Source organism: Hemitrygon akajei, chromosome 4 (assembly GCF_048418815.1).
Source record: "Hemitrygon akajei chromosome 4, sHemAka1.3, whole genome shotgun sequence".
In the NCBI taxonomy this organism is placed as follows: domain Eukaryota; kingdom Metazoa; phylum Chordata; class Chondrichthyes; order Myliobatiformes; family Dasyatidae; genus Hemitrygon; species Hemitrygon akajei.
Genome location: NC_133127.1, coordinates 39,163,429 through 39,188,942, shown reverse-complemented (window position 1 = coordinate 39,188,942; position 25,514 = coordinate 39,163,429). Strand labels below are relative to the sequence as shown.

The 25,514-nt window shown below is 40.6% G+C and overlaps 1 protein-coding gene across 2 annotated transcripts in view; it reads left to right on the top strand.

The window, feature by feature from the left end:
* The first annotated feature begins 1,888 nt into the window (after positions 1–1,888).
* The window catches only part of rap1gds1 (RAP1, GTP-GDP dissociation stimulator 1), a 79,492-nt gene continuing 55,866 nt past the window's right edge, over positions 1,889–25,514 (top strand). Inside the window, exons 1-2 of one of the 2 annotated variants that reach the window (XM_073042428.1) lie at positions 1,889–2,325; positions 5,467–5,571. In XM_073042428.1, the coding sequence (XP_072898529.1) occupies positions 2,322–2,325; positions 5,467–5,571 (109 nt within the window). In that variant the 5' untranslated portion in view covers positions 1,889–2,321. The remainder of the gene's footprint in view (positions 2,326–5,466; positions 5,572–25,514) is intronic. The other variant, XM_073042429.1, reaches the window with a different exon arrangement.

The following is a 25,514-nucleotide window of genomic DNA, read 5'->3' as shown; positions in this document are numbered from 1 at the left end:
AGGATTATACGTGTTCTGATCCTATGTCACTTCTTTCTAAGGATTTAATTTAAATTTTTACCAACAAAGCAACCCTGGCTCACCTGTCTGACCTTTCAATATGATACGTATCCTTGAATGTTATGCTCCCCTTCATGATTTTCTTTCAACCAAGACTCTGTGATGCCCTCAACAGCAGCCCTGCTAATTTCTGTTACTTTATTTTGTGTGCTACCAGCATTCAAATATAACACCCTTATTTCTATATTTAATGCTCTTCTTTTTAATATTGTCTCCATAAGTCTTGAAGTTAAAATCTTAGCCCTTTCTAAATTTTTTGTATTATTCTTAATTTTGGAGACTTTATTCAGTAACCTCTCATGTACTCTGCTTCCCTTTTATTTTATCCATATTTTTCCAAGCTGTTGAACACCCCCCCCCCAACTATTTAGTTTAAAGCCCTATGCACAGCCCTACTTATGCAATTTGCCAGGACCCTGGTGCATACATGGTTCAGATGGAGCCTGTCCTATCTGAATGGCTCTCTCCTTCCTCAATACTGATGCCAATATCCCACAAATTCAGACCCACTTCTTCCACACCAAACTTTGAGCCATACATTTAACTCTCTTATCTTACCAAGTCTGTGCCAATTTGCACCTGGCAACAATCCACATTTTACTGTCTTTATGGTGTTGCATTTCAATTTAGTCCCTAGTTTTCTATGAAAATTTGGAGGCTGAGGAGCAACCTGATACTAGAATAAACAATGATGTGTGGTACAGATAAGGTCAAGAGTCTTTATCCCAAGGCATAGCTTTAAATTGAGACTTTTTTTAGTGTCTGGAATGCATTGCCAGGGGAGTTGGTGGAAGAATATACAATGACAACGTATTAGAGGAATTTTGACATGTGACAAGGGCAAGGAATGGAAAGAAATGGACTAGGTGGAAGCCAGAAAAATGTATAGTTGGTGAAGTGAGGGAAAATGGTGTATAATGTGGGTGAAATTGTCTATTTTGTCAGAAAAGTCAACAAGAAGTATAATATCTAAATGATGAGATATAGCAGCGTTCTATGATAGAGGGCTCTGTGTGTCTTTGTACATAATTCACAAAAGGTGCTATGAAGGTGAGTGTGGAGAACTACCAAAATGTTATTGTGGGTAATTATTGCATAAAATTAAATTGAAGATATTCCAGATTATTTTCTTACCTCTGATTTTTTATGGAGTGGTGCATGCTTGGAATGCACTGGCAGATGTGCTAGTGGAGGCAAATAAGAGCCATGAATGTGCAGAGAATGGGGATATGGGCATTGTGTGGCAGAAGGGATTAATTTAGATAGACATTTAATTAGTTTGACACAACATCGAAAGCCAATGGGTTTGCTCCTACGTTGTACTGTGCTATGTTCTAAAATAGCTAGTTCCCAAACTTAATACTCAACATACACAAACAAAATATTGGAGGAATACTCGACATAGTATTGATCAGTCATGATCAACATGCACATTTGTTTATTTATTGCGAGATACAATGCAAAACAGACCCAGCAAGCCTCATATAAAAGCGGCAAACAAGATCTGAAGGAACGGGCTGAATAGCCTCGGGCAATTGCTCTAAGAAGCATGTTAATAATTGACATCTCAAGTAGCCAATGAAGGAAGACGCGCTGGGTTTTGACTTCACAAGCAGCTTCCAATAGAGAGGCGGGACCACTATGTCTTTTTAAAGAGCAAGGGGGAAGATGGTCGGGAAGGAGACGAGGGCAACCAATGGAAGAATGGCAAATTGGTAAACCCCGCCCTTCTGGTTTCATTGGTAGGCGCATAACGTGATGGACGTTCATGATAACCAAAGGTAAGCACGTTAAGCAGGCCGGACTCCAATCGCCTCAAAAAGGGGGCGGTGCATTTGATGCGCAGTCTCGGTGGTGCTGAAAAGCTAACAGCGGTGGCGGCTGCTCAGTATTATCGAAGGTTGAGGAGAGAACAGAGCAGCAACGGAGGGCGAAAGTACTTTGACAGCAACGCATCGTCAAAGCCTTGCACACCTTGAAGGACGCCGAGAGCGAAGGCCCCCACATCCAACTCAGGCTGCGGCGTCGGGTTAGACTAATTGAGCAGAGACCTGAAAGGCCGGTTTCGTTTTGCAAGGCGCTCATCCCCGATCGGGAGCCGCGCCCTCGGCGTGCTTCTCCTCGGACCTGTGACGAGGACACCGCGGGATCAGATCCGTCCCACTTCAAACCGCCCCCCCCCCCGAACCTCCTGAGGCGGGGGCGGGATAACAGCTCCAACCGTCAGCGGGGTCTCGAGCCTTGCCCCGCGCCGGCGCGTCATGGGTAAGTGCCCGCGTGCCTGTGAATGTCTGCGCGCGGCCGTCACTGCTGGGGTTGGGGATGGAAATGGAGGCAACACGCATGCGCGCATCTTGGCCTCCTTTCGTTCCGGGGTGGGGACAGCGCAACGAGAACAGACTCGGTAGAGGGAAAATTGGTCACGCATTGGGGCGGCGGGCAAAAAGCTTCTTGCATTCATCGCCTTCAATGATTCATTAACTTCAAATGAATTTCTGAGCGTGCTTGCAAGCTGCTCTCCATACTGGGGTGCTTGCTATACAGGGTTGTCTAACTGGTGGTCAATGGGGAAATGCACTTCAAGCAGCAAGTGAATCCAACCCTCGAGAAGGACAGAGAACTGCATGCTTCATTTTGTTCTGTTTCCTTTTCGCCTGCAGCTGCTACTTCCTTTGACGAAGTGTGTGAAGAAAAAAATCATGCAATCGTCTGTTACTCTTAGAGCTTCATCGTATTAGAATCTCCATAGAATGTTGGTGTACGAATTTAGAGTAGCTTTTACCACCTCATGCTGAAGATAGGAGTGATCAGTTATAGTCCTGTAATAATCCCTTACGGAGGGTGGGGGGAGGGAGAGAGTGGCCAGAATTCTTTTTACCTGAATCTGTAATAAATTCTCCCGTCAACTTCCTGCTGACATTTGACATCTTTTGAAGAGATTATTTGAAGACTATTGCTTACCTCGTAGTGTAGAGGTCCAAATGCAAAATGTCTTTTTAATATATAGTTAAGAAAAATAGCTGATCTGAAAAGCTTGGTCCTAGCCATAGTAATGTAAAAAGATGTTTGGGAAAAATATGGAGTGACTGGATTAGCATTTTCAATTGGTAATTTATTAACATTTGATGCTTATCGGTGACTCTTTTAGAACTTATTTTCCCTTGTCCTTTCTTGCACGTCAGCTAACAAAGGCTTATATCTTTCCTGTGGCTGTAAAATTAGGAGAGGCTTAATTTGCACTGGATAATTTGAATCTCTTAGTGGCATTTTGGATCTTTAGTAACTATCTGGAATTCTGGGTTGTAGTCCTGTGGGTTTCCGCCAGAAACATCGACAGTTATTTCCCTCCATATATGCTGTCTGACCTGCTGAGTTACTCCTGTTACATTGTCATTCAAACCTTCCTTTACTTTCTTGATCCGTCGATGTGTTGTTGTGGCCATTCAGATATGACCCCTCTGTCCTTTAGCTAGACCGTTCTTCTATGGTGGACTCGTCACCCAGGCAAGGGTGGACACACACACAAGCCCCCACCGGCCTCGCTATAAACACTGAGTTAAAATTGACCAATCCTTCATACGGTCTCTAATGTCCCACACTTTCTAGTGGGTTCCAACACTTAAGCAGTACTCACTAGTGTGTCTCTTGGTGCGTCAGAGGGGTGTCTCCCCAGACCTCACTTTTATCCCTACTCACGGGGTCTCAGGTGTCAATCAGTTTTGAATGGCTTAGTCCATCAAACCAGCCCACTCCGGCTGTCCACTGAGGAATTTTAATGAATAGAATGGTACCAAGTAAACAGCCCTCTCCAAAAGACATAACAGTAAATCAATGGCTCCTCTCCTCTGTCTTATCAGCAGCAGATGTTCCAACTTGTTTTCCTTTTAATCTCTTTCTCTCTCATGAGCAGCATGGTAACAATAACAGTTTGTGATTCTCCCAGGGGAGGGGGATATGGGCAACTCTGTACCCTTCTGCCCATCTGAGTTGTTCATCCTTCGTATCACTCCAGAATTTAGTACATGTTGTGTAATAAACTGACAGCCAGCCACAATAATGCCCACATTGAGTTATATCGAATGCTGTTAGCATAATCCATTCTTTTGTACAGATAATTGCAAGTCTGGGTAGTGCAGATGAAATTTCATACCTCGTAAGGAAAATTATTGTATTTTGCCATTGAATAATATAATGGTATGAAATAGCTTATCAGTATACATTTATAGTTTTTAATTGTATTGCAAAAGATGAAAATATGTTCTGTTTCTAAGCTATTAATTGAAGTTCACGATCCTCCCTCCCTCCCTGTCATTGCTTCTGAAGTGTAGCAATAGATATGGGGAAGGAAGAAGTGTAAAATGTCTTTTCCCAGTAAACTCAATAACGTCACAAAATTAGGCTAGTATTATTTTGGTACCTTAAGTTCAAGCTATTGTTTTGCCCATTTTTTAAAATCTGACATTACATTTGCAGGGATTGTAGAGTATTTACAACATTGCTTGAGATTTTAGCACAGTTGGCAAGATCTGACACTTAGATATTCAAAGCAATTATGTCACTGACCAGATTTAATCCCTTTAAGTAACATTTGTTAGTGCTACAAATTCCTTAAATATTCCAGCTATATTAACTGTACTGTAGAGAACCGTTTTTAAAGTTTGCATTTTTCACTTGACTGTGCATTAAAGTAGCTTGAGAGACTGAAGTGAAAATCATTAACATCACAATTTGGGCATATTCTATAATGCAAAAATAACAGATTTTTGTATGGAATAAACACAGTATATTCCTGCATTAAAGACAGAATACGGGGTGGGGGGGGGGAGAATTCAGGTTGAGTGGTGTCTGGAAAGTGAAGCAGGCAGAATTTTGAGCACCCTACATTACAGCTTGTGTATGCTCTCATTTTTAAAATGTAAAAGTTGGTTTATCACAGTTGTACTAGGATAAATTTCCAGAATTTGGCATGAAATTTGAATCTTCCTGTGGAGGTTGAAGCTACCGTATGTCATTGACAAAGACTGCAAAGAAACTGGATTATTTCTATCGGTTTGTGTAAATGCCGTGACTGGATTTGTTCCAGTAGATTATGTTTAGGATATTATAGGTAGGCCTGAGTCTTGATCTGGTTTACTACTGATCTAATTGCCTTTTTAGTTTCTGCGTCCATTTTAACATGCAGTCAGCTTTCTACTTTTTTTTTTATCCAATGTAATCAAAAATAGTAGAGTTTTGTGCTTACTATTATCTTTGCCTTTAATTGTTATCACTTTAAAACCATCAAAATGCTGTTGTTGGAAAGTCTTTGCTTTGTGTCTTACTGCTGTTTTAATATTTTGTATACAAGTATTAGTCAAACTTTCCTTTTTGCTTTCCACTACCCCTTTCCCCTAAAATAATGTGCAGATAACTTAAATGAAGCCTTGCAAAAGCTGAAGCTAACTGCTGATGGCACATCAGATAGCATTGAGGGATGCCTTGACTGCCTCCTCCAAGCTCTGGCTCAAAGCAGTAAGTGGTTTATTTTGTGTACTCTATCACTAAATGCTGTAACTGTTATGTTTTTAAGAAGCTGTCTGTTCCAGCTGCTCAATGATTGAAGGTTTTTCCATGGCTTAACATTTTTGTATGAGTGTTGTCCATTGAGACCCTGTGGCAGTCCTTGAATAGTTGGAACTTGCAAGAAAAAATGCAATTTTTTTGTCTCCTTCTTTGTCTAGGTTAGCAAAGATTGCTGCAGCTTCAGTTCCCAGAAGATTTGGTTTCTGGTACATTGCCATGAAGCCACTAATTTTTAACATAATCAATTTGAGTGTTGCCATTGGATGTAAAGTCCTGCCTCTGGCTTCTGTCATGAGAATCTGCATTGAGTAGACTTGGGAAGAAGGTACAGTCATGTGAAAACTAAACTTGGGACCAGTCGATCATTCAAACCTGTCTGCACAGCTGTGGCTGGATCACTGAATACTAAATGTATTACCCCATCAATCTCTGGAAAAGTAAATTAAAGCAAAAAAAGCTTATGAGGAAAAATGACCTAGTTTCAATGTGACCAGTAGTGCTAGAATATCTTTTTCCAATTGATTCTTTTTAATTTCTCCTGTCTCCATATCAATCTTGGTAGTTTTGTTGTACAAGTCTAACCCATCCCACCTATATAGGCCTTCATTTTTCTAATACCCATGTACCTATCTTAAGTTTCCTTTTTTTAAAAATAACTTTGTAACCATCTTTGTGGTCTGACAATCATTCTGAACATTTTTTCTTTTAACTACCTGGACATAATTGTTTTTTGCTGTTTTAAATTTGCAATGATATTTGCTTTTGGATTGGGATTGCAAAGTGTAGTTTAAACTGGACATCACCCTTTCTGGCAATTTAGTAATAAGGAAATTTATCATGAGGACCGAAGAAATGGGTTTGTTCTTGTGAATTTTAGACATAGGAAATTATGGTTCTTTCATATAATTTTGAACAAACTGAATGGAGATCTTGTTGGGATGAGCCGCAATTGTGGAAGCTCACAATCCTGTTTCCAAAGGGCAGCATGCAAGTCGGAAATGGGTGACATTGGAGGTAATAGTAAGGAAGTGGGAATAGAAGTGCAACTGGATAAAGTGGAACTTTGCAAGTGCTAGCCAATGTAAGTGGGTGGTGATGATGAGGCACTGAGGGAGATATTATGTCAGATATTTAAGATAAAGGTCTATTTACCGTATTACAACTACATTGATGTCATTTATGATTGGCTGAGATGAAAACTTAACAATAAATCTTGAAAATGGTAGGCATGATTTTTGGGATTGACAGCAGTTTCAAGAGCTTGGATGAGAAGGGTGAAAATAACTAGTATTTTCAAAGGCAGAGTGAGATAGAGTTGAACTTGCAGATGCCCCTATTTTGTCCCATTTCTTTTAATTACTATCTACAAGGTTTCTGTTAAGCTGGCCACTTAGCTTGGAGCAGACATTGATAATGTTCTGTACCTTTTCATCTGGCATGTCAGATTTCTTGAAGTCCAGTGGTTTGCCAGTCTTAACATATTCTAATAGGTCAGAACTGATCTTTCTGGATCTGAATACAATACTATGTACAGAAACATGTTGCTTATTTAGAGTATTGAACAGAAGTGAAATTCTGTTTTCCTCTTCATTTTGTCGCCTGTTTGCCTGCAGTGTTGGCATGTTTCTAATCTGTTGGTTTTTCAATCTCTTCTGGGTGCCAAATTGTGATGATTGGGTGATTCAGTTTTGTAGTCTCCTTTCCAATTCTATCCCGAGTGATCTTTGTTTTGTATCCTTTACATGAACTTGGCAAAGCAGACTTGATGGGCCAAATGGCCGCATTCTGCTCCTATATCTTACGGTTTAATAACTTTCTCCAATTGTGACTTTTTTAGCCCATGGAATCTGTGCCCCACTTCTGCAAATTTTATAATTTTTCAATAATTATGTATGTCAATTCATTTTGATAAATTATGTGTTCTGGTGCATTACTGTATTTTGCATATGGACCCTATTCTTGTAATCCCTCTTCATATTACCCTTGGAGTTCCTGTACTTTGAACAGTGCTGTGCTCAATGCATCCTCCCCATCTTTCTTTCTCTTCCTCCCTCCATGCGTTAATTGTTCTTAGTTGACTAGCCTGAAGCCCTGGAATTTACTCCCAAAGCTATTCCACCTCTCAACATGCTTTTGGTTGTCTCTCGTGTACCTTGGCGTAGTTTATTCCTTATTAAAATGATATTGAAACACCTCTTGGAATCTCTCATACTATATTTCAAGCTGTACTATTTCAAGTTTGCACTGTTTTAAAGGTTTGAATGCACTTGCATAAAAACCTGGTTCTTCATAAAGTATTCAATGTTTGATCAGTGTTCTGACTTATAAACTTGTTATTTGTTATCCATATAAAATCATGTTAAACAGGCATTATGATGTGTATTTGTATTAATGTATTGTGACCATATGTATTATGACCATACTTGTAAAATTTTCATTTTTTTAACTGAATTTGGGTGTTAAATTAGATAGGCCAATGAATAGAACATTGCTTAATTTTATAAAGTGGTATTTATTTGGTCCTGATATTAAATTTGTTGAGGCTTGCAATCAAGCTCTGCCCCAGTAAACGCACTGACTGCTGCAATTTCAAATATTCATTTCAAGTCGCAGTATGCCATGCTTTTTAAAAAGCAAAAGCAGCACTTCTGAGACTGATTCAAAAAAATCTGGCATTAAGAGCTTAGCTGTAAGAAATGAAAAGGTATACTATATTACTCTTATGCTTTCTGCCCATTTGGGCTTTTTGAGGACTGAAGAGTAATATGCTGAAGGCCTTTGACCTGCACCATTGTTTGACACAATAGTTTGAGTACCGGTAGATTGAATGCAAAAGCAATCTGGATGGGAAAACTTGTCGCGAATGAAATGTATTGCAATTTTTTTTCAATCATGTGGCATTTAAATTATCTAGGTGGGAAGGGTAGTCACTGAGAAGCATGGTTAACAAACATTAAATTTATTAACAGATTTAAACAGTTAATAGCTGAAATTCTGAATTGGCAATGATTGGATTAAGAACAATCCTATTAGTTTATCTCTTCTGAGCTTAATCATTTGTCAAATATTCAAAGTAGCATTTCAGTGCCTAAAGTCCAAAATCTCAATTAGTTTAAGCTTTCAATTATTTTTTTAATATTATTGATAAAATATAATTTTCACTTTGGACTCCATCATCCAAATAGAGTGTGGTGTTTGTTAGTGCAATGTTTTACAGCTCCAGCTGTAAGATCAGTGTTCAATTCCTGCCACTGCCTGGAAGGAGTTAGTACACTTCCTGTGACCACCAAATTTTCCTCCAAGTGTTCTGGTTCCATCCCACATTCCAAAACAAGACATATGGTTTTGGTTAGTGAGTTGTGGGTGTGCTATGTTGGTGCTGGAAGTGTGGTGACACTTGTGGGCTACCTAGCACAATCCTCACTAAATTGATTTGACACAAATGATGCATTTCACTGTCATGATGTACATATTAGAAAAATGGGTTTTTTTTTTTCAAATGGCGGCAAAATTAAACTGACAGATTTCTTTTATTTAGTTTTTGAGATATAGCAAGGAATAGGCCATTCCAGCCCCTTGAACCACACAGCCCTTGATCTAACCATGGCCTAATCACAGGTAAATTTACAATGACCAATTAACCAACCAGCCAATGTATCTTTGGACTGTGGGAAGAAACCAGAGTGCTTAGAGGAAGCCTATGCGGTCATGGGGAAAACGTACAAACTCCTTCCAGACACTGACAGAAATTACGTCTGTGTTGATAATACGATAAAACATTGTGCTAGCAACTGTTACTGTGCCTCCCCATTGATACTGTACATACTTGACAATCCAATTCTTGTATGTAATGGTAAATACTTCTGATACACTGTATGAAATTTTCAGAATCTTGCAGCAACTGCAGTTTTCTCATGCATGGGTCAATATTCTGAATATTGCTACCTGTCAGCCGTGTTGGAAATGTTTATGCTCTGATTTCACCAGATCAAAGTGATGGCTCACTGTCACCACAGACAATTAACAATGTATAACTTGCAACACCAATTTATGAATAATGTGTCAAAATGTGCCTATGATTTTGAATGTTAAGAATATTTTTGTAATTTGAAAAAGCTATTGATAGCAAGCAACTGTACATTGAGTTCAAGTAATTTATCAAGGTAGTAAACTGTCAAATTGTATCATTCTACTAGCCAATGAATGTAAATTATTGCTGTTTTGTTTGTATAAATATTCATGTGTACTGTTTTCTTTGTGTTTATTTATACTGTTTATTTATAACTTTATGCCAGAATTTGTTCGATAATCCTCCCTCCATAGTTGCATAGAAAACCTACAGTACAATACAGGCCCTTTGGCCCACAAAGCTGTGTCGAACACGTCCTTACCTTAGAAATTATCTAGGGTTATCCATAGCCCTCTATTTTCTAAGCTCCATGTACCTATTCAGGAGTCTCTTAAAAGATCCCATCATAACCGCCTCCACCACCGTCGACAGCAGCCCATTCCACGCACTCACCACGCTTTGCGTAAAGTAAAAAAAACTTACCCCTCACATCTCCTGTACCTACTTCCAAGTACCTTTAAAACTGCCCTCTTGTGTTAGCCACTTCAGCCCTGGGAAAAAGCCTCTGACTATCCACATGATTGATGCCACTCAACTTATATACCTCTATTAGGTCACCTATCATCTCTGTCGCTCCAAGGAGAAAAGGACAAGTTCACTCAACCTATTCTCATAAGCCATGCTCCCCAATCCAGGCAACGTAAATATCCTCTGCACCCTCTCCATGGTTTCCACATCCTTCCTGTAGTGAGGCAACCAGAACTGAGCACAGTACCCCAAGTGAGGTCTGACCAGGGTCCTGTCTAGCTGCACTACCTCCTGGCTCCTGAACTCAATCCCATGATTGATGAAGGCCAATGCCCCTTATGCTGCCTGAACCACAGAGTCAACTTGCGCAGCAGCTTTGAGTCTCTTATGGACTTGGACCCCAAGATCCTTCTGATCCGCAATACTGCTAAGAGTCATCCCATTAATACTATAATTCTGCCATCATACTTGACCTACCAAAATGAACCACCTCGTACTTATCTGGGTTGAACTCCATCTGCCACTTCTCAGCCCACTTTTGCATCCTAGCAATATCCCCCTGTTATCTCTGACAGCCCTCCACACAATCCAGAACACCCTCAACCTTTGTGTAATCAGCAAACTTACTAACCCATCCCTCCACTTCCTCATCCAGGTCACTTGTAAAAAATCATGAAGTGTAAGGGTCCCAGAACAGATCCCTGAGGCACACCACTGGTCACTGACCTCCATGCAGAATATGACCTGACTACAACCACTCTTTGCCTTCTGTGGGTAAGCCAGTTCTGGATCCACAAAGCAATGTCCCCTTGGATCCCATGCCTCCTTACTTTCTCAATAAGGCTTGCATGGGGTACCTTATCAAATGCTTTGCTGAAATCCGTATGCACTACATCATCTGCTGCTGTCACATCCTCAAAAAAAATTCAGTCAGGCTCATAAGACACAGCCTCCCCTTGACAAAGCCATGCTGACTATTCCTAATCATATTATACCTCTCGAAATGTTCCTAAATCCTGCCTCTCAAGATCTTCTCCATCAACTTACCAACCACGGAAGTAAGACTCATTGGTCTATAATTTCCTGGGCTATCTCTACTCCCTTTCTTGAATAAAGGAACACCATCCACAACCCTCCAATCCTCTGGAACCTCTCCTGTCCCCATTGACGATGCAAAGATCATCGCCATAGGCTCAGCAGTCTCCTCCCTCACGTTCCACAGTAGCCTGGGGTACATCTTGTCTGGTCCGGTGACTTATCCAACTTGATGCTTTCCAAAAGCTCCAGCACATCCTCTTTCTTAATATCTACGTGCTCAAGCTTTTCAGTCGGCAATAAGTCATCCCTACAATTGCCAAGATTCTTTTCCGTAGTGAATAATGAAGCAAAATACTCATTAAGTACCTCTGCTATCTCCTCCAGTTCCATACTCACTTTTCCACTGTCACACTTGATTGATCTTATTCTGTCACGTCTTATCCTCTTGCTGTTCCCATACTTGTAGAATGTCTTGGGGTTTTTCTTAATCCTGTTCACCATAATCCTCTCATGGCGCCTTCTGGCTCTCCTAATTTCATCCTTAAGCTCCTTCCTGCTAGCCTTATAATCTTCTAGATCTTTTTCATTGCCTAGTTCTTTGAACCTCTTGTAAACTTTTCTTTTTGACTAGATTTACTACTACTAGTACACCATGGTTCCTGTGCTCTACCATCCTTTCTGTCTCATTGGAATGTTTCTATGCAGAACTCCATGCAAATATCCCCTAAACATTTGCCACATTTCTTCTGTACATTTCCCTGAAAACATCTCCCAATTTATGCTTCCATGCTCCTGCCTGATAGCCTTGTGTTTCCCCTAACTCCAATGAAATGCTTTCCTAACTTGTCTGTTCCTGTCCCTCTCCAATGCTGTAGTAAAGGAGATAGAATTGTGATCACTATCTCCAAAATGCTCTCCCACTGAGAGATCTAACACCTGACCATGTTCATTTCCCAATACCAGATCAAGTACAGCCTCTCTTGTAGGCTTATCTACATATTGTGTCAGGAAACCTTCCTGAACACACCTAACAAACTCCACCCCATCTAAACCCCTCACTCTAGGGAGATGCCAATTGATATTTGGGAAATTAAAATCTCCCACCACGACAACTTTATTATTAACTTATTATTACACCTTCCCAGAATCTGTGTCCCTATCTGTTCCTAGATGTCCCTATTACTATTGGGTAGTTTATATATTTTAAAAAAAACACCCAGTAGAGTTATTGGCCCCTTCCTATTCCTAACTTCCACCTACTGAGAGTCAGTAGACAACTCCTCCATGTCTTCCTCCTTTTCTGCAGTCGTGACACTATCTCTGATCAACAGTGCCGCTTCCCTCCCTGTCCTCTGAAACATCTAAAGCCTGGCACTCAAAGTAACCATTCCTGCCCCTGAGCCATCCAAGTCTCTGTAATGGCCATGACATCATAGCTCCAAGTACTGATCCACGCTCTAAGCTCATCTGCTTTGTTCATAATACTCCTTGCATTAAAATAGATGCATCTCAAACCATCAGTCTGAACGCGCCCCTTCTCTATCAGCTGCCTATCCTCCCTCTCGCAGTCTCTCCAAGCTTTCTCTATTTGTGAGCCAACCACCTCTTCCTCTGTCTCTTCAGTTTGGTTCCCAACGCCCAGCGATTCTAGTTTAGACTCTCCCAATAGCCTTAGCAAACTTCCCTGCCAGGGTATTAGTACCCCTGGGATTCAAGTGCAACCCATCCTTTTTCTATAGGCCACACCTGCCCCAAAAGAGTCCAATGATCCAGAAATCTGAATCCCTGCCCCCTGCTCTAATCCCTCAGCCACACATTTATCCTCCACCTCATTGTATTCCTATACTCACTGTTGGATGGCATAGGCAGTAATCCTGAGATTACTACCTTTGAGGTCCTGCTTCTCAACTTCCTTCCTAACTCCCTGTAGTCTGTTTTCAGGACTTCCTTCCTATGTCGATGGTACCAATATATACCATGACCTCCGGCTGTTCTTCCTACTTCAGGATATTGTGGATGCAATCAGAAATATCCTGTACCCTGGCACTATAGTTCTCTTATTTAGGACAGTATACTTGATCACATAATAATGAAAAGATATTAATATTTTTCCATAGCTTTTCAAAGCTCTGGTTAGAATGTAAGTTAGTTATTGTCACTTGCAGCAAACTACAGTGATGTAAACTGGTTTGTATGCCATCCATACAGATCATTTCATCATATTAGTGCAGTGAGGTAGCACAAAGAAAAACCAATAGAAATGTGGAATAAAATGTAGAGAATTTCTCCAACGTGCACTTAGATGCTGGCTATAACAAGGTGGATTAAGGTTGGGTCTGTCTTATACTAGAGGGCCATTCAGTAGTCTTGTAACACTGGAATAGAAGCCCAGGCTCGTCAGGCTTTTGTATCTTGTGCCTGATTTTGGGTGGGGGGGGGGGAGGTGGCAGTAGAGCATAATAGAGAATGTCTGGAGAGTTCAAAGTAAAATTTATTATCAGAGTATACAGTATGCATGTCCCCACATGCAACCCTGAGATTCTTTTTCCTTCAGGCCTACTCAGCAAATCTATAGAACAATTACTGTAAACAGGATAATGGACAACAAGCTGCAAATATAAGTAAATATCGTGAAATAACAAGAGTCCTTCAACTGAGACCATCAGTTGTGGGAACACCAGAAATGGAACAAATGTAGTTATCCCCTTTTGTTCAAGAGCGGGATGGCTGAGGGGTGGTAACTGCTCTTGAACCTGGCGGTGAGTGCTGAGGCACTTGTTCCTTCTATCTGATGGCAGCAGTGAAAAAAGAGCATGGCCAGGAAGTTGAGGATCTTTGAATGCTGCTTTTCTGTGGTAACATTTCATGTAGATGTGCTCAGGTATTGGGCCAAGTCCACTGCCATTGTAGGATTTTCAACTCAAAGACATTGGTGTTCCATACTGGGCCATAATGCAGAGTAACATCTATGGAGAGAAGTGTCTTTGATTATATTGGCTGCTTTATTGAGGCAGCAAGAAGTGTAGATAGATTCCTGGAAGGAGAGCCTGGTTTCTGTGATGTTCTACACTGTGTGTCCATAACTCTGCTGTTTCTTGGAGTTGAGGGCAAAGCAGATATCATACCCAGCTATGATGCATCCAGATAGGATGCTTTCTTTAGATCATGAATAGAATTTGGTGAGGGTGAATGGGGACATGCCAAATTTCTTTAGCCTCCTGAGGAAGTAGAAACTCTGGTGAGTTTTCTTGGCCGTGGCATCTATGTGTTTGGGGTCAGGTCAGACTGTTGATATTTCATTTTAGGGACTTGAACCTCTCAAGCTTCTCAATCTCAGCATAATTGGCGTAAATAGGAAAGTGTACAACTCCTCCCTTCCTGAAATCAATGTTAACGAAATACTTCTGCCCATACTCAAAGGTAGAAATGTTATCCTTGGAAGTAACATAAGTTATACTTGAGTAAAATTAGCAAGACACAAACTTTTTTCTCTAATCAAGTTAGGAATTTTAAATTTCTTTTTAAGAAGTTGGGGTAAATACCATTTCTGCTGAAGACAAGATTCCACAGATGCTGGAATCCTGAGCAACAAACAATCTACTGGAGGAAATCAATCAGTTGAGTGGCATCTTGAGTCTGGAGGGTGCTGGTATAAAGAAGTGGCAACGTTTTTGTTTTTGCTAGGTTGTCCAGTCCCGATGATTAATTTTTAGTGAACAAAATTATGAAATGCTCTCCTTCACTGCTGTATGGTAAAGGTTTATACACAACTGATCCTAAATGAGTGACAGTTTTTGACATTCATAGATATTGAAATTTCTATGAATACTTTAACACCTATACCCATGGTTTATCTAGGAATGACCATTGTAATAAATTAAAAATACTGTTGACTTGTTTGAGAATGAAATGGCAAATATTGACCAAGAAGAGGACTTGTGCACCAGAACTGAGGGAATCAACCAAACATGAACAAAAGCTATGTGAGGCCACCTTAGCACAATCCAAATGAACTTAGCTATATAGCTGACATAACGGGGCAGATGTTTAATGGGTATTTTGTTGTGCTGCCTTCTGTACTTGTTCTATTGCTTGTGGCTGTGCTGTGCAGCAGTAGTCACTTCTCTGCTAACTTCTGTTGCTTTCCATGTGCCAGCTGCAGTTGGTGCATAGAACCTCTTTTTGGCTATGGGAGTAAAAGCTATGCAGGCATGGGGAGGGGCAGGGACTATGGTTTTATTAAGAATTCGAGCAGACTGAGGAGCAGTATAAACGATTACCTGCCTGTTTGTTTCATTTCTGTGGGACTCAGTGGTCCAAGCCCATGATGGGGTGGAGGCATGGGGGTTGGCAAGAGGCAGGATAGTTTATTCCATGAATTATATTGACTATGAAGCTGCTTTTTGCATCACAATGAAAGGCGTGTTTTTACAGCGTAATGAAGTAAAAACAGAAAATACTGGGAGCGCTTGTCAAGTCAGGCAGCATCAGTAGTTTTTTTTTAAAAGCGTGTGTTAACATCTTGAGTTGAAAACCCTTCATTGGAACCAGGAAAGTCTGGGGATGTGAGGGTTACCTTTCGAATAATCAATGGGTTACTTAAGGCAAGTGAGGTTAGAGTTACAATTAAGGTAAGTTGTTGAGGTATTGTTTAATCAGGGCAATTAATGTGTAAGTGCAAACAAAATGTAAAAATTACAGATGTAGAATTACAGGACTTGTGCAGCAGGTTGAGCTGTGCTAATAGAGAGGGAAGACTGGGGCATTATCACAGGTGTAGCCTTGCAATGGAAATTGCCAGTTCTCTGCAGATGGAGAAATTGAGTTACTTGCAGTGGTAGAATTTTATATAGAATCTAGAAGGTATAATAGGTCAAAGTGGGAGTGAGATGGGGAATATGTCAGGTAATAAGAAGCTCAGGGTTGTCCCGCATACTGATTGCAGATGCTTGTTTTTCCTTCAGCCTAGAGATGACAAATGTATCACTCAATTAGAAGTTCAAATGAATTGCTGCCAGAAGCACTGTTTGGATCCATAGATGCTGGGAAGGAAAGAGTGAAAGGACAAGAATTCTGCATGAGTAACTCAACAGATTAAGTGACTGCATTATAACACAGCTGCATCCAGTCTGCAAGGCTAACTTGGAGCTTTCTGTTGCCTGCCACTTTGTTTCTCCTTTATTCTCTCATTTATATCTGTAGTTCCCTGTACAGCTATAATCAGGACCAAATGTAATATTTCCAAGATCACTAATGACAAAGCTACCTGGGAAATGTGAGTTGTGATGAAAATGCAAGGTAGCTTCAGAGGAAATTGAGAGAAACAGTATGAGATGTGGTTCAAATGTTCAGTTTAATATCAAAGCACGTATCCATGTACAACTAAATGAAATTTGTCTTTTCCAGATAGCCACGAAACAAAGAAAGAACATAAAAGTCGTTTAGACAAACATCAAACCTACCCCCTTCTCTGCACAAAAATGAAAGGCATCCCCATCACCCCATCATCAATCCCCCCAGCCCCTGTCCCCACACAAAACAGAACAGAAACATTGACCCCTCCCCCAAAAAAATCCTTCGCCGCACAAAAAAAAAACTAACATCAACCCCCAAACACCCTCCCCTTGCACATCAAAACAGAAAAGGAACAGCTATTTGTAAAAAAAAATCCTGAAACAGTCCACAGTCTATAAAAGGAATAGTCCTCAAATGCAGAGCCACAATGCCATCCTACGATATCACCGACGTTCAATGAAACAGAGGAACACCACATGACGCAGAAAGGCCTACACATTTGTGACAGCAAGCCACACAGTGATAGGACACTCAGACTCCTTTGGCAAGGATCAAAAGAAAGTCAGTCAATGCTGAACTCTCACTTGCCTTCTGTATTCTCCTTTCTCTATCTTCCTCGTGCTTTAATTGGCAGTTAATGGATCAGTAAAATGGAGTTGAGTATCGGCTGTGCACCATATGAAAAACTAAATGTTTCCACTTGGCTAGGAAAACCATAGTGAGAAATGTTGATTGCAATCTGGTGTCCTTTAACATGTCAGTCAAGGTTGGTTATAGGTGCAGCAGGCAATTGGGAAAACAAATAGTATGTTGGCCATTACTGCAGGTGGATTTAAACACAAGATATCCCACTGTATTTAAATAGTGCATTGGTGGGACCACAATTGGAGTATGATGCACATTTAGTTAACGAAGGATACTGTTATGCAACAATGCAGAAAAGGTTCATCAGATTGGTTCTTGGGATGATGGAATTATCAGATGAGAGATTAATAGAGTATGCCTTGATTCTCAAGTATGGATGAATGTGTGGTAACCTAATTAAAAATACAATTTTTGGTGGGTTTTACAGGATGGATTCAGGTTGGCTGTTTTTCTCAGCAAAGAAATTAGTGAACAGTTTGGGACGAAAGTGTTGAGAAATTTCTTCTGAACCCTCTACCTTCAGGTGCTTTGGAGATTCTGTCATTGATTCCATTCAAAGCAGATGAACAGATTTTTGGATAGTAGAGAATACGTGGATAGCACTAAAATAGTGATTTGACTGTCTCCATTGCTATTGTTAAACACTGCACTAATGGCTATCCACATTCTTAGACATTTTTAGTCAATCTACCTATGTACTACTCCAATATGTTTCAAGAAATGTTGTTATTGCAGTCCCCAAAATGAAAGATCGCTGTATTTAACTACAGGCCAGTTGCACTCACATCAGTAGCAATGAAGACTTTTGAAAGGCTAGTCATGTCATTTCTCAAATCCATGTTCTAGGTCCACTGCAGTTTGGCTACAGCACTTGACAGATCTGTGGCTGATGCAGTTAATATTGATCTGGATGTTATACTACAGCACCTAGCCTCCCCATAACATATTTTGTGATTTTCTTTGACTACAGTTCAGCTTTCAATACCATCAACTCAGAGCTTCAGCAAGCAAAATTCTCCAGACTTAATGTACCAGGTCCCATCAGTAGGTAGATCACAAACTTTGTCTGATGGGAGGCAGTATTTACACTAGGCAAGCACATCTCCACATCCTGCTCAGTTAGCACACTTGCTGTACAGAGGTGTGTTCTCTCTTTCCTATTTTTTCTTTCTACACTAATGACTACATCTCCAGTGATCATCAATTAAACTGAGAGATTGCAGTCAATGTTGGATTAATCACCAGAGGTGACTAATCTAAATACCACCAGGAAATAAACATGCTAGTGTCCTGATGCAATTACAACAGTTTGGAGTTAAATGCCCTTAAAATTGTGGAGGGGCATATTGTTATCAAAAGAAATTAGTCTCCTCTCAACCCACTCATCATAAAAAAAAACTACAGTGGGCTCTGTTTCAACATTTGCGTTCCTGGGCATTATTATTTTGCAAGACCTCATGGGAGAGACATATCCTCTTCATTGACAAAACGGCTCGGAAGAGGATGCAGTTGGTAAAACTCACATCAGCCATTATTGTTGGGTTTGATGCAGCATCCTCTCACAGTATTTTAAATCTACAGTGAGCTGTCATGTCAGCAGAAAAGGTCAGTGGCTGCAGTTTACCATTACTGCAGAACTTGTGATGCCCAGGTCAAAAGAGCAGGGAGCAGAAATCATTGTGGATGCTACTTTGCCAGCAAACTGCCTTTTGCAAAATCTCCATTTTTGGAAAGCACTGTAGAGCTATTAAACAAAAATTTCACAGCACTCTTAAAAGTTTCTTCCTCCAGGCAATTAATTTGATTAACTATTCTAGTTTGCTTCCCCCCCCCCCCCCCATCTATTACCTCAGTCACTACACTTTACAATAAACACTTTAAACCACATTTTATAATGCTGTTTACATTTTAAATACATGCTGGTATTTATGTACTTGTGCACATTTCATTCCATATATGTACTTTAAGCTCTAAAGCACACAGAAAAACTACAGCACGATACAGGCCCTTTGATCCATAATGCTGCGTTGAACATGTATTTACTTTAGAAATTACCTAGGGTTACCCATAGCCCTCTATTTTTCTAAGCTCCATGTACCTGTCCAAGAGTCTCTTAAAAGACCCTGTCGTATCCGCCTCCACCACCGTCGCCAGCAGCCCATTCCACGCACTCACCACTCTCTGTGTAAACAAAAAAACAAACTTGCCTATGACATCTCCTCTGTACCTACTTCCAAGCACCTTAAAACTGTGTCCTCTTGTGTTAGCCATTTCAGCCCTGTGAAAAAACCTCTGGCTATCCACACAATCAGTGCCTCTCATCATCTTGTACACTTCTATCAGGTTATCTCTCATCCTCCATCGCTCCAACTCTAACCTTATTTTTGTTATAATTCTTTATAATTATTGAATATTGTTTTCGTTGCATGTCAGGCCTGCTCATAACAGCAAATTCCTAATACACATGTATGGCAAATAAAGTTGATCCTCAGTAGATGAGCTGCAGTTATCCATTGTTGTAAGAAATGGAAGTATTGGCAAAGAACCATCAAGCTGTTAGTGTGTTTCTAATCCACGATTCCAAATGCAAGGTTGTCTTATTCTTTTTCCATGCAGCAAATATGCAGTACACATGATACAAGCCAGCATTCATATCAAAACTAAGCTGAATAATAAATCGTTACTGTGTAATTAATTATGTATTTTTTCCTTTTATTCCTTTTTAGGCCCTATAATTATGGTATAAAAAGTTTCAAAATATGTTAAACAATTTTGCTGCTGTTCTGATGTAAAGCAGGAGATAATGAAAAACAGAATGGAGCATAATCAGAACAAAACTTTAACCAGATAAGTCTCTAATGAAGCAGTTTAAAAGGATTTCCTTTTTCAAAATGCAAAAAATAAAACAAGAGCAGGGAAATCAAATGCATTAAAGCTAAATGGAAATAAATGTAGGATTTGTATTTGAAGCTTTGGTAGGTTTCTCATGCAAGAGTTATAAATGTGTAGATTTAATTTCAGATCAAGATAATCTGAAAATGCTGTCTAATTCAATGGAGATGGCTTCAGTTCAAATATGACTATGCCTGATAATCAAAAGTATAACTTGCAAGTGATATGTTTGATTTTGTCATGTTTATAATTTCATTTTTTCTAACAGTAATGTCTGCTATTAATTTAGTGACAATTTTCATTGCTTTTAAACTGTAATTTAAATCAATTAAATGAATTGTGTACTGAATAATTTTTACTTACTTTGAGAAAACTTCCTGGTAGTGTTCCAAATTTTCAGAATTCTAATCTTGCGGGTTATTCATCATAGGGTCCCCCTTGTCCTCACCTACCACCCCACCAGCCTCCAGATCCAACGTATAATTCTCCGTAACTTCCGCCACTTCCAACGGGATCCCACTACCAAGCACATCTTAGCCTCCCCCCTTCTGCTTTCCGCAGGGATAGCTCCCTACACGACTCCCTTGTCCATTCATTCCCCCCCCCCCATCCCTTCCCACCGACCTCCTGCCTGACACTTACCCTTGTAAGCGGAACAAGTGCTACACCTGCCCTTACACTTCCTCCCTCACCACCATTCAGGGCCCCAGACAGTCCTTCCAGGTGAGGCAACACTTCACCTGTGAGTCGGCTGGTGTGGTATACTGCATCCGGTGCTCCCAGTGTGGCCTTTTATATATTGGTGAGACCCGACGCAGACTGGGAGACTGTTTCGCTGAACACCTACGCTTTGTCCGCCAGAGAAAGCAGGATCTCCCAGTGGCCACACATTTTAATTCCACGTCCCATTCCCATTCTGATATATCTATCCACGGCCTCCTCTACTGTCAAGATGAAGCCACACTCAGGTTGGAGGAACAACACCTTATATACCAGCTGGGTAGCCTCCAACCTGATGGCATGAACATTGACTTCTCTAACTTCTGTTAATGCCCCTCCTCCCCTTCTTATCCCATCCCTGATATATTTAGTTTTTTTTCTACCCTCCCTTTTCTTTCTCTCTCTGCCCATCACTCTGCCTGTTCTCCATCTCCCTCTGGTGCTCCCCTCTCCCTTTCTTTCTCCCTAGGCCTCCCGTCCCATGATCCTTTCTCTTCTCTAGCTCTGTATCCCTTTTGCCAATCACCTTTCTGGCTCTCAGCTTCACCCCACCCCCTCCGGTCTTCTCCTATCATTTTGCATTTTCCCCTCCCTCTCCTACTTACTATCATTCCTTTCAGTTAGTCCTGACGAAGGGTCTCGGCCCAAAACGTCAACAGCGCTTCTCCCTATAGATGCTGCCTGGCCTGCTGCGTTCCACCAGCATTTTGTGTGTGTTGCAGGAACAACTTAATTTGCTTTATCTTGTATTGGTATTGAATCAAATAGTAGTACATTTTGATAATTCGCTCAAGTGAAGGAGATTTTTGTGAGGAGCGCTGGTTCAATATAATTATCTTAAAGTGGAATCATACGAAACATCCTAATCTGGACCAAAAAAAATGTTTAATATCCATAGTTGTACTTTAAATCTCACCCTATATACCAGGTCACACAGCCCAGAAAAAGCATACTCTAAAGCTAATACATAGTTAGCATTTGGCTCACAGAGCCAAGATAAGAATTTTAATTTTTTTTCAATCCTTGTGGATTCCTTTCTTCATGCATCTGTTTCATCCAGCTCAAACATTACTGTATCCTTCCCACATCTAGCCCAGCCATTCATTGCCAAATCTGAATGGTGATCATGCAGCCCTAATGTTCCAATCTTTTACCACTTGATCATTGTGGATAGATGTCAGTAAATGCCTGACTTCTATCTTTTAAAGCCATCCATCTCCATCAGATGTCTTCTGTGCTTTTCTGTGTGAATCCCTGCACACGGGTTGATAAAGGGTTTCGGCCCAAAATGTGGACTCTTAATCCCTCTCTACAGACACTCCTGACCTGCTGAGTTCCTCCAGCATTTTGTGGGTTACCCTTCACATGTTTCCATATTTACCTGTTCATCAAAATTTCTCAATGGTGTTTTTATTCCTTCACTGTCATTTCAATAATCTTTTTAATCCTTTGTAGTAATCTATCTTTGTAGCCTTTCCTCATTCTCATGTTCTTCATTATTGAAACACACATGACATCAAATTCCACATTAGGCATAGGGAGCAGAATTAGGCCATCTGGCCCATCAAGATTGCTATGCCTTTCAATCATGGCTGATCCCTTTTTTTTAATCTCCTCCTCAACCCCAGTTCCTGGCCTATTCTCCGTAACCTTTGATGCCATGTCCAATCAAGAACCTATAAATCTCTGCCTTAAATACACCCAATGACTTGGCCTCCACAACTACATGTGGCAACAAATTTACCACCCTTTCACTGAAGAAATTTCTCCGCATCTGTTTTGAAAGGCCACCCCTCTAGCCTGAGGCTGTGCCGTCTTGTCCTAGTCGCTCCCACCATGATAACATCCTTTCCACATCTACTCTGTCTAGGCCTTTCAACATTCGAAAGGTTTCAATGAGATTCCACCCACCCCCCCCCCCCCATCCTTCTGATTTCCAGCGAGTACAGACCCAGAGCCATCGAACATTCCTCGTATGATAATCCTTTCATTCCTGGAATCATCCATTTGAACCTCCTCTGGGCACTCTCCAATGTTAGTAAATATATTCTAAGGTGAGGGGCCCAAAACTGTTCACAGTACTCAAGGTGAGGACTCACCATTGCCTTATAAAGCCTCAGCATCACGTCTACTGCCACTTGCTTTCCTGCCATCTTTTAATCTATTTGTTGACAGGATCCTATTTACTGTTTCTGCTTTTCTTTCAAGCCGTTTGCTAATGAAATTAATCCATGACTATTCCAGTATTTTCCTGAATAGCTCCTATATTTCATCAGTCAGCCTATGCATGATTCCTCTTTATTTCTTTTGCATGCCAAATTAGTTTCCCAAGTTAACTATTTAACATGCAGAACATGGCAGAGAGATAAGAACTGAAGTGATTGGACTGAGACTGTTGGTATACAGGTCAACATTGAACATTTTTTGGTGGTGTGAGACTGAGGAAGGACAAGCAGGTGATGGGGCAAAATTGCTGTCGGATGAGTTGAAGTGTAACATGAGGGCAAAATTGAAAAGGGTGAAAATAAGGACTACAAGTGTTGTATTTGAATGCACAATATACAGAATAAACTAAATGAACTTGTAGCACATTTAGAGATTGGCAGGTATGATATTGTGGGCATCACTGAATTGTAGCTGAAAAGAGATCATAGTTGGGAGTTTAACATCCAAGTAGATAGACCTTATATCAAAAGAACAGGTGGTGGGGTGTTTTTGTTAGAAAGTGGTGACATCGGGGCAGAAGATGTAGCATCCTTGTGGGTAGAGTTAAGAAACCACAAGGGTGAAAAATACCCTGATAGGGGTTATGTACAGGCCCCCTGAACATTAGCTAGGATGTAAGATATATATTTCATTGGGAGATAGAAAAGGCATTTAATAAAAGCAATGTTATGATGATTGTGGGGGATCTCAATGTGTAGGTAGATTGAGAAAATCAAGCTGGTGCTGGATCTCAAGAGATGGAATTAATAGAATCCCTGTAAGATGACTTTTTAGAGTAGCTTGTAGTTGAGCCCACTAGGGGAAAGGCAATTTTGGATTGGATGTTGTGTAATGAACTAGATTTAATTAGGGAGCCTAATGTAAAGGAATCCTTAAGAGGCGGTGGTCATAACATGATAGAATTCACCCTGCAGTTTGCGAGGGAGAAGCTAAAGTTAGGTGTGCCAGTATTATGGTGTAGTGAAGGGAATTGCACAGACATAAGAGGAGCTGGCCAAAGTTGATTGGAAGGGCACACTATTAGGGATGATGACAGAACAGCAAAGATGCAGTATGGATACATTCCAAAGACAGGCACCATGGTAGCATAGCAGTTAGAATGATGTTGCTGCAGTTCGAGGTGTCGGAGTCCAGAGTTCAATGCCAGCATCCTCTATAAGGAGTCTTTATGTCCTCCCCGTGGATTGTGTGGGTTTTTTCCAGGTTTCCCCTCACTTTCCAAAGACGGACCAGGTAGGTTAATTGAGCATTGTAAATTGTCCCAAGAATAGGTAAGGGTTAAATTGGGGTTGTTGGGCAATACAGCTCAAAGAGCTGGAAGGGCTTATTCCTGCTGTATCTTTAAATAAATAAAATGAAGCAGTATTCTAAAGGGAGAATGATGCAATTGTGGTTGACAAGGGAAGTAAAAGATGGCATAAAGCAAAAGAGGGTATAATATATCAAAGGTTAGTTGGAAGTTAGAGGATTGTGGAACTTTTAAAAACCAACAGAAGGCAACTAAAAAAAAAGCCATAAGGAGAGAAAAGATGATATACGAATGTAAGTTAATTAATAATATATTTTTTAAAAAGGATACCAAAGTTTTCAGATATATAAAGAGTAAAAGGGAGGCAGTAGTGGATATTGGACCACTGGAAAATGATGCTGGAGAGGTAGTAATGGTAGTACAAAGAAATGGTGGATGAATTTAAGTATTTTGCGTCAGTTTTCACTGTGAAAGGGACTAACAATATGCCAAAAATTCAAGTGTTGGGAACAGAAATAAGTGTAGTTGCTATTACTAAGGAGAAGATACTTGGGAAGCGGAAAGGTCTGGAGGTAACTAAGTAACCTGGACCAGATGGTCTACACCCCAGGGTTCAGAAAGAGGTAACTGAAGAGATTGTGGGGGCATTATTAATGATCTTTCAAGAATCACTAAATTCGGGAATGGTTCCAGAGGACTTGAAAACTGCAAATGTCACTCCACTCTTAAAGAACAGAGGGAGGCAGAAGAAAGGAAATTGTGGGCTGATTAGCCTGACTTCAGTGGTTGGGAAGATGTTTGAGTCCATTATTAAAGACGAGGTTTTAGGGTACTTGGAGGCACTTAATAAAGTAGACCAAAGTCAGCATGGTTTCCTTATTAGGAAATCCTGCCTGCCAGATGGGGAGGATAGACAAAGGAGAATAAGAGGATGTTGTTTGCTTGGATTTTCAGGCCTTTGACAAGGTGCCACACAGGAGGCTGCTTAACAAGATATGAGCCTATAGTTTTACAGGAAAAGATGCTGAAGGGTCTCTGCCTGAAATGTCGACTGTACTCTTTTTCCATAGATGCTGACTGGCAGGAGGCGAAAAGTAGGAATAAAGGGGCCCTTTTCTGGTTGGTTGCTGGTATCTAGCAGTGTTCTGCAGAGGTCGGTTTTGAAATTGCTACTTTTATATGTCAGCAGTTTGGATGGCGGAATTGGTGGCTGATACGAAGATAGTGGAG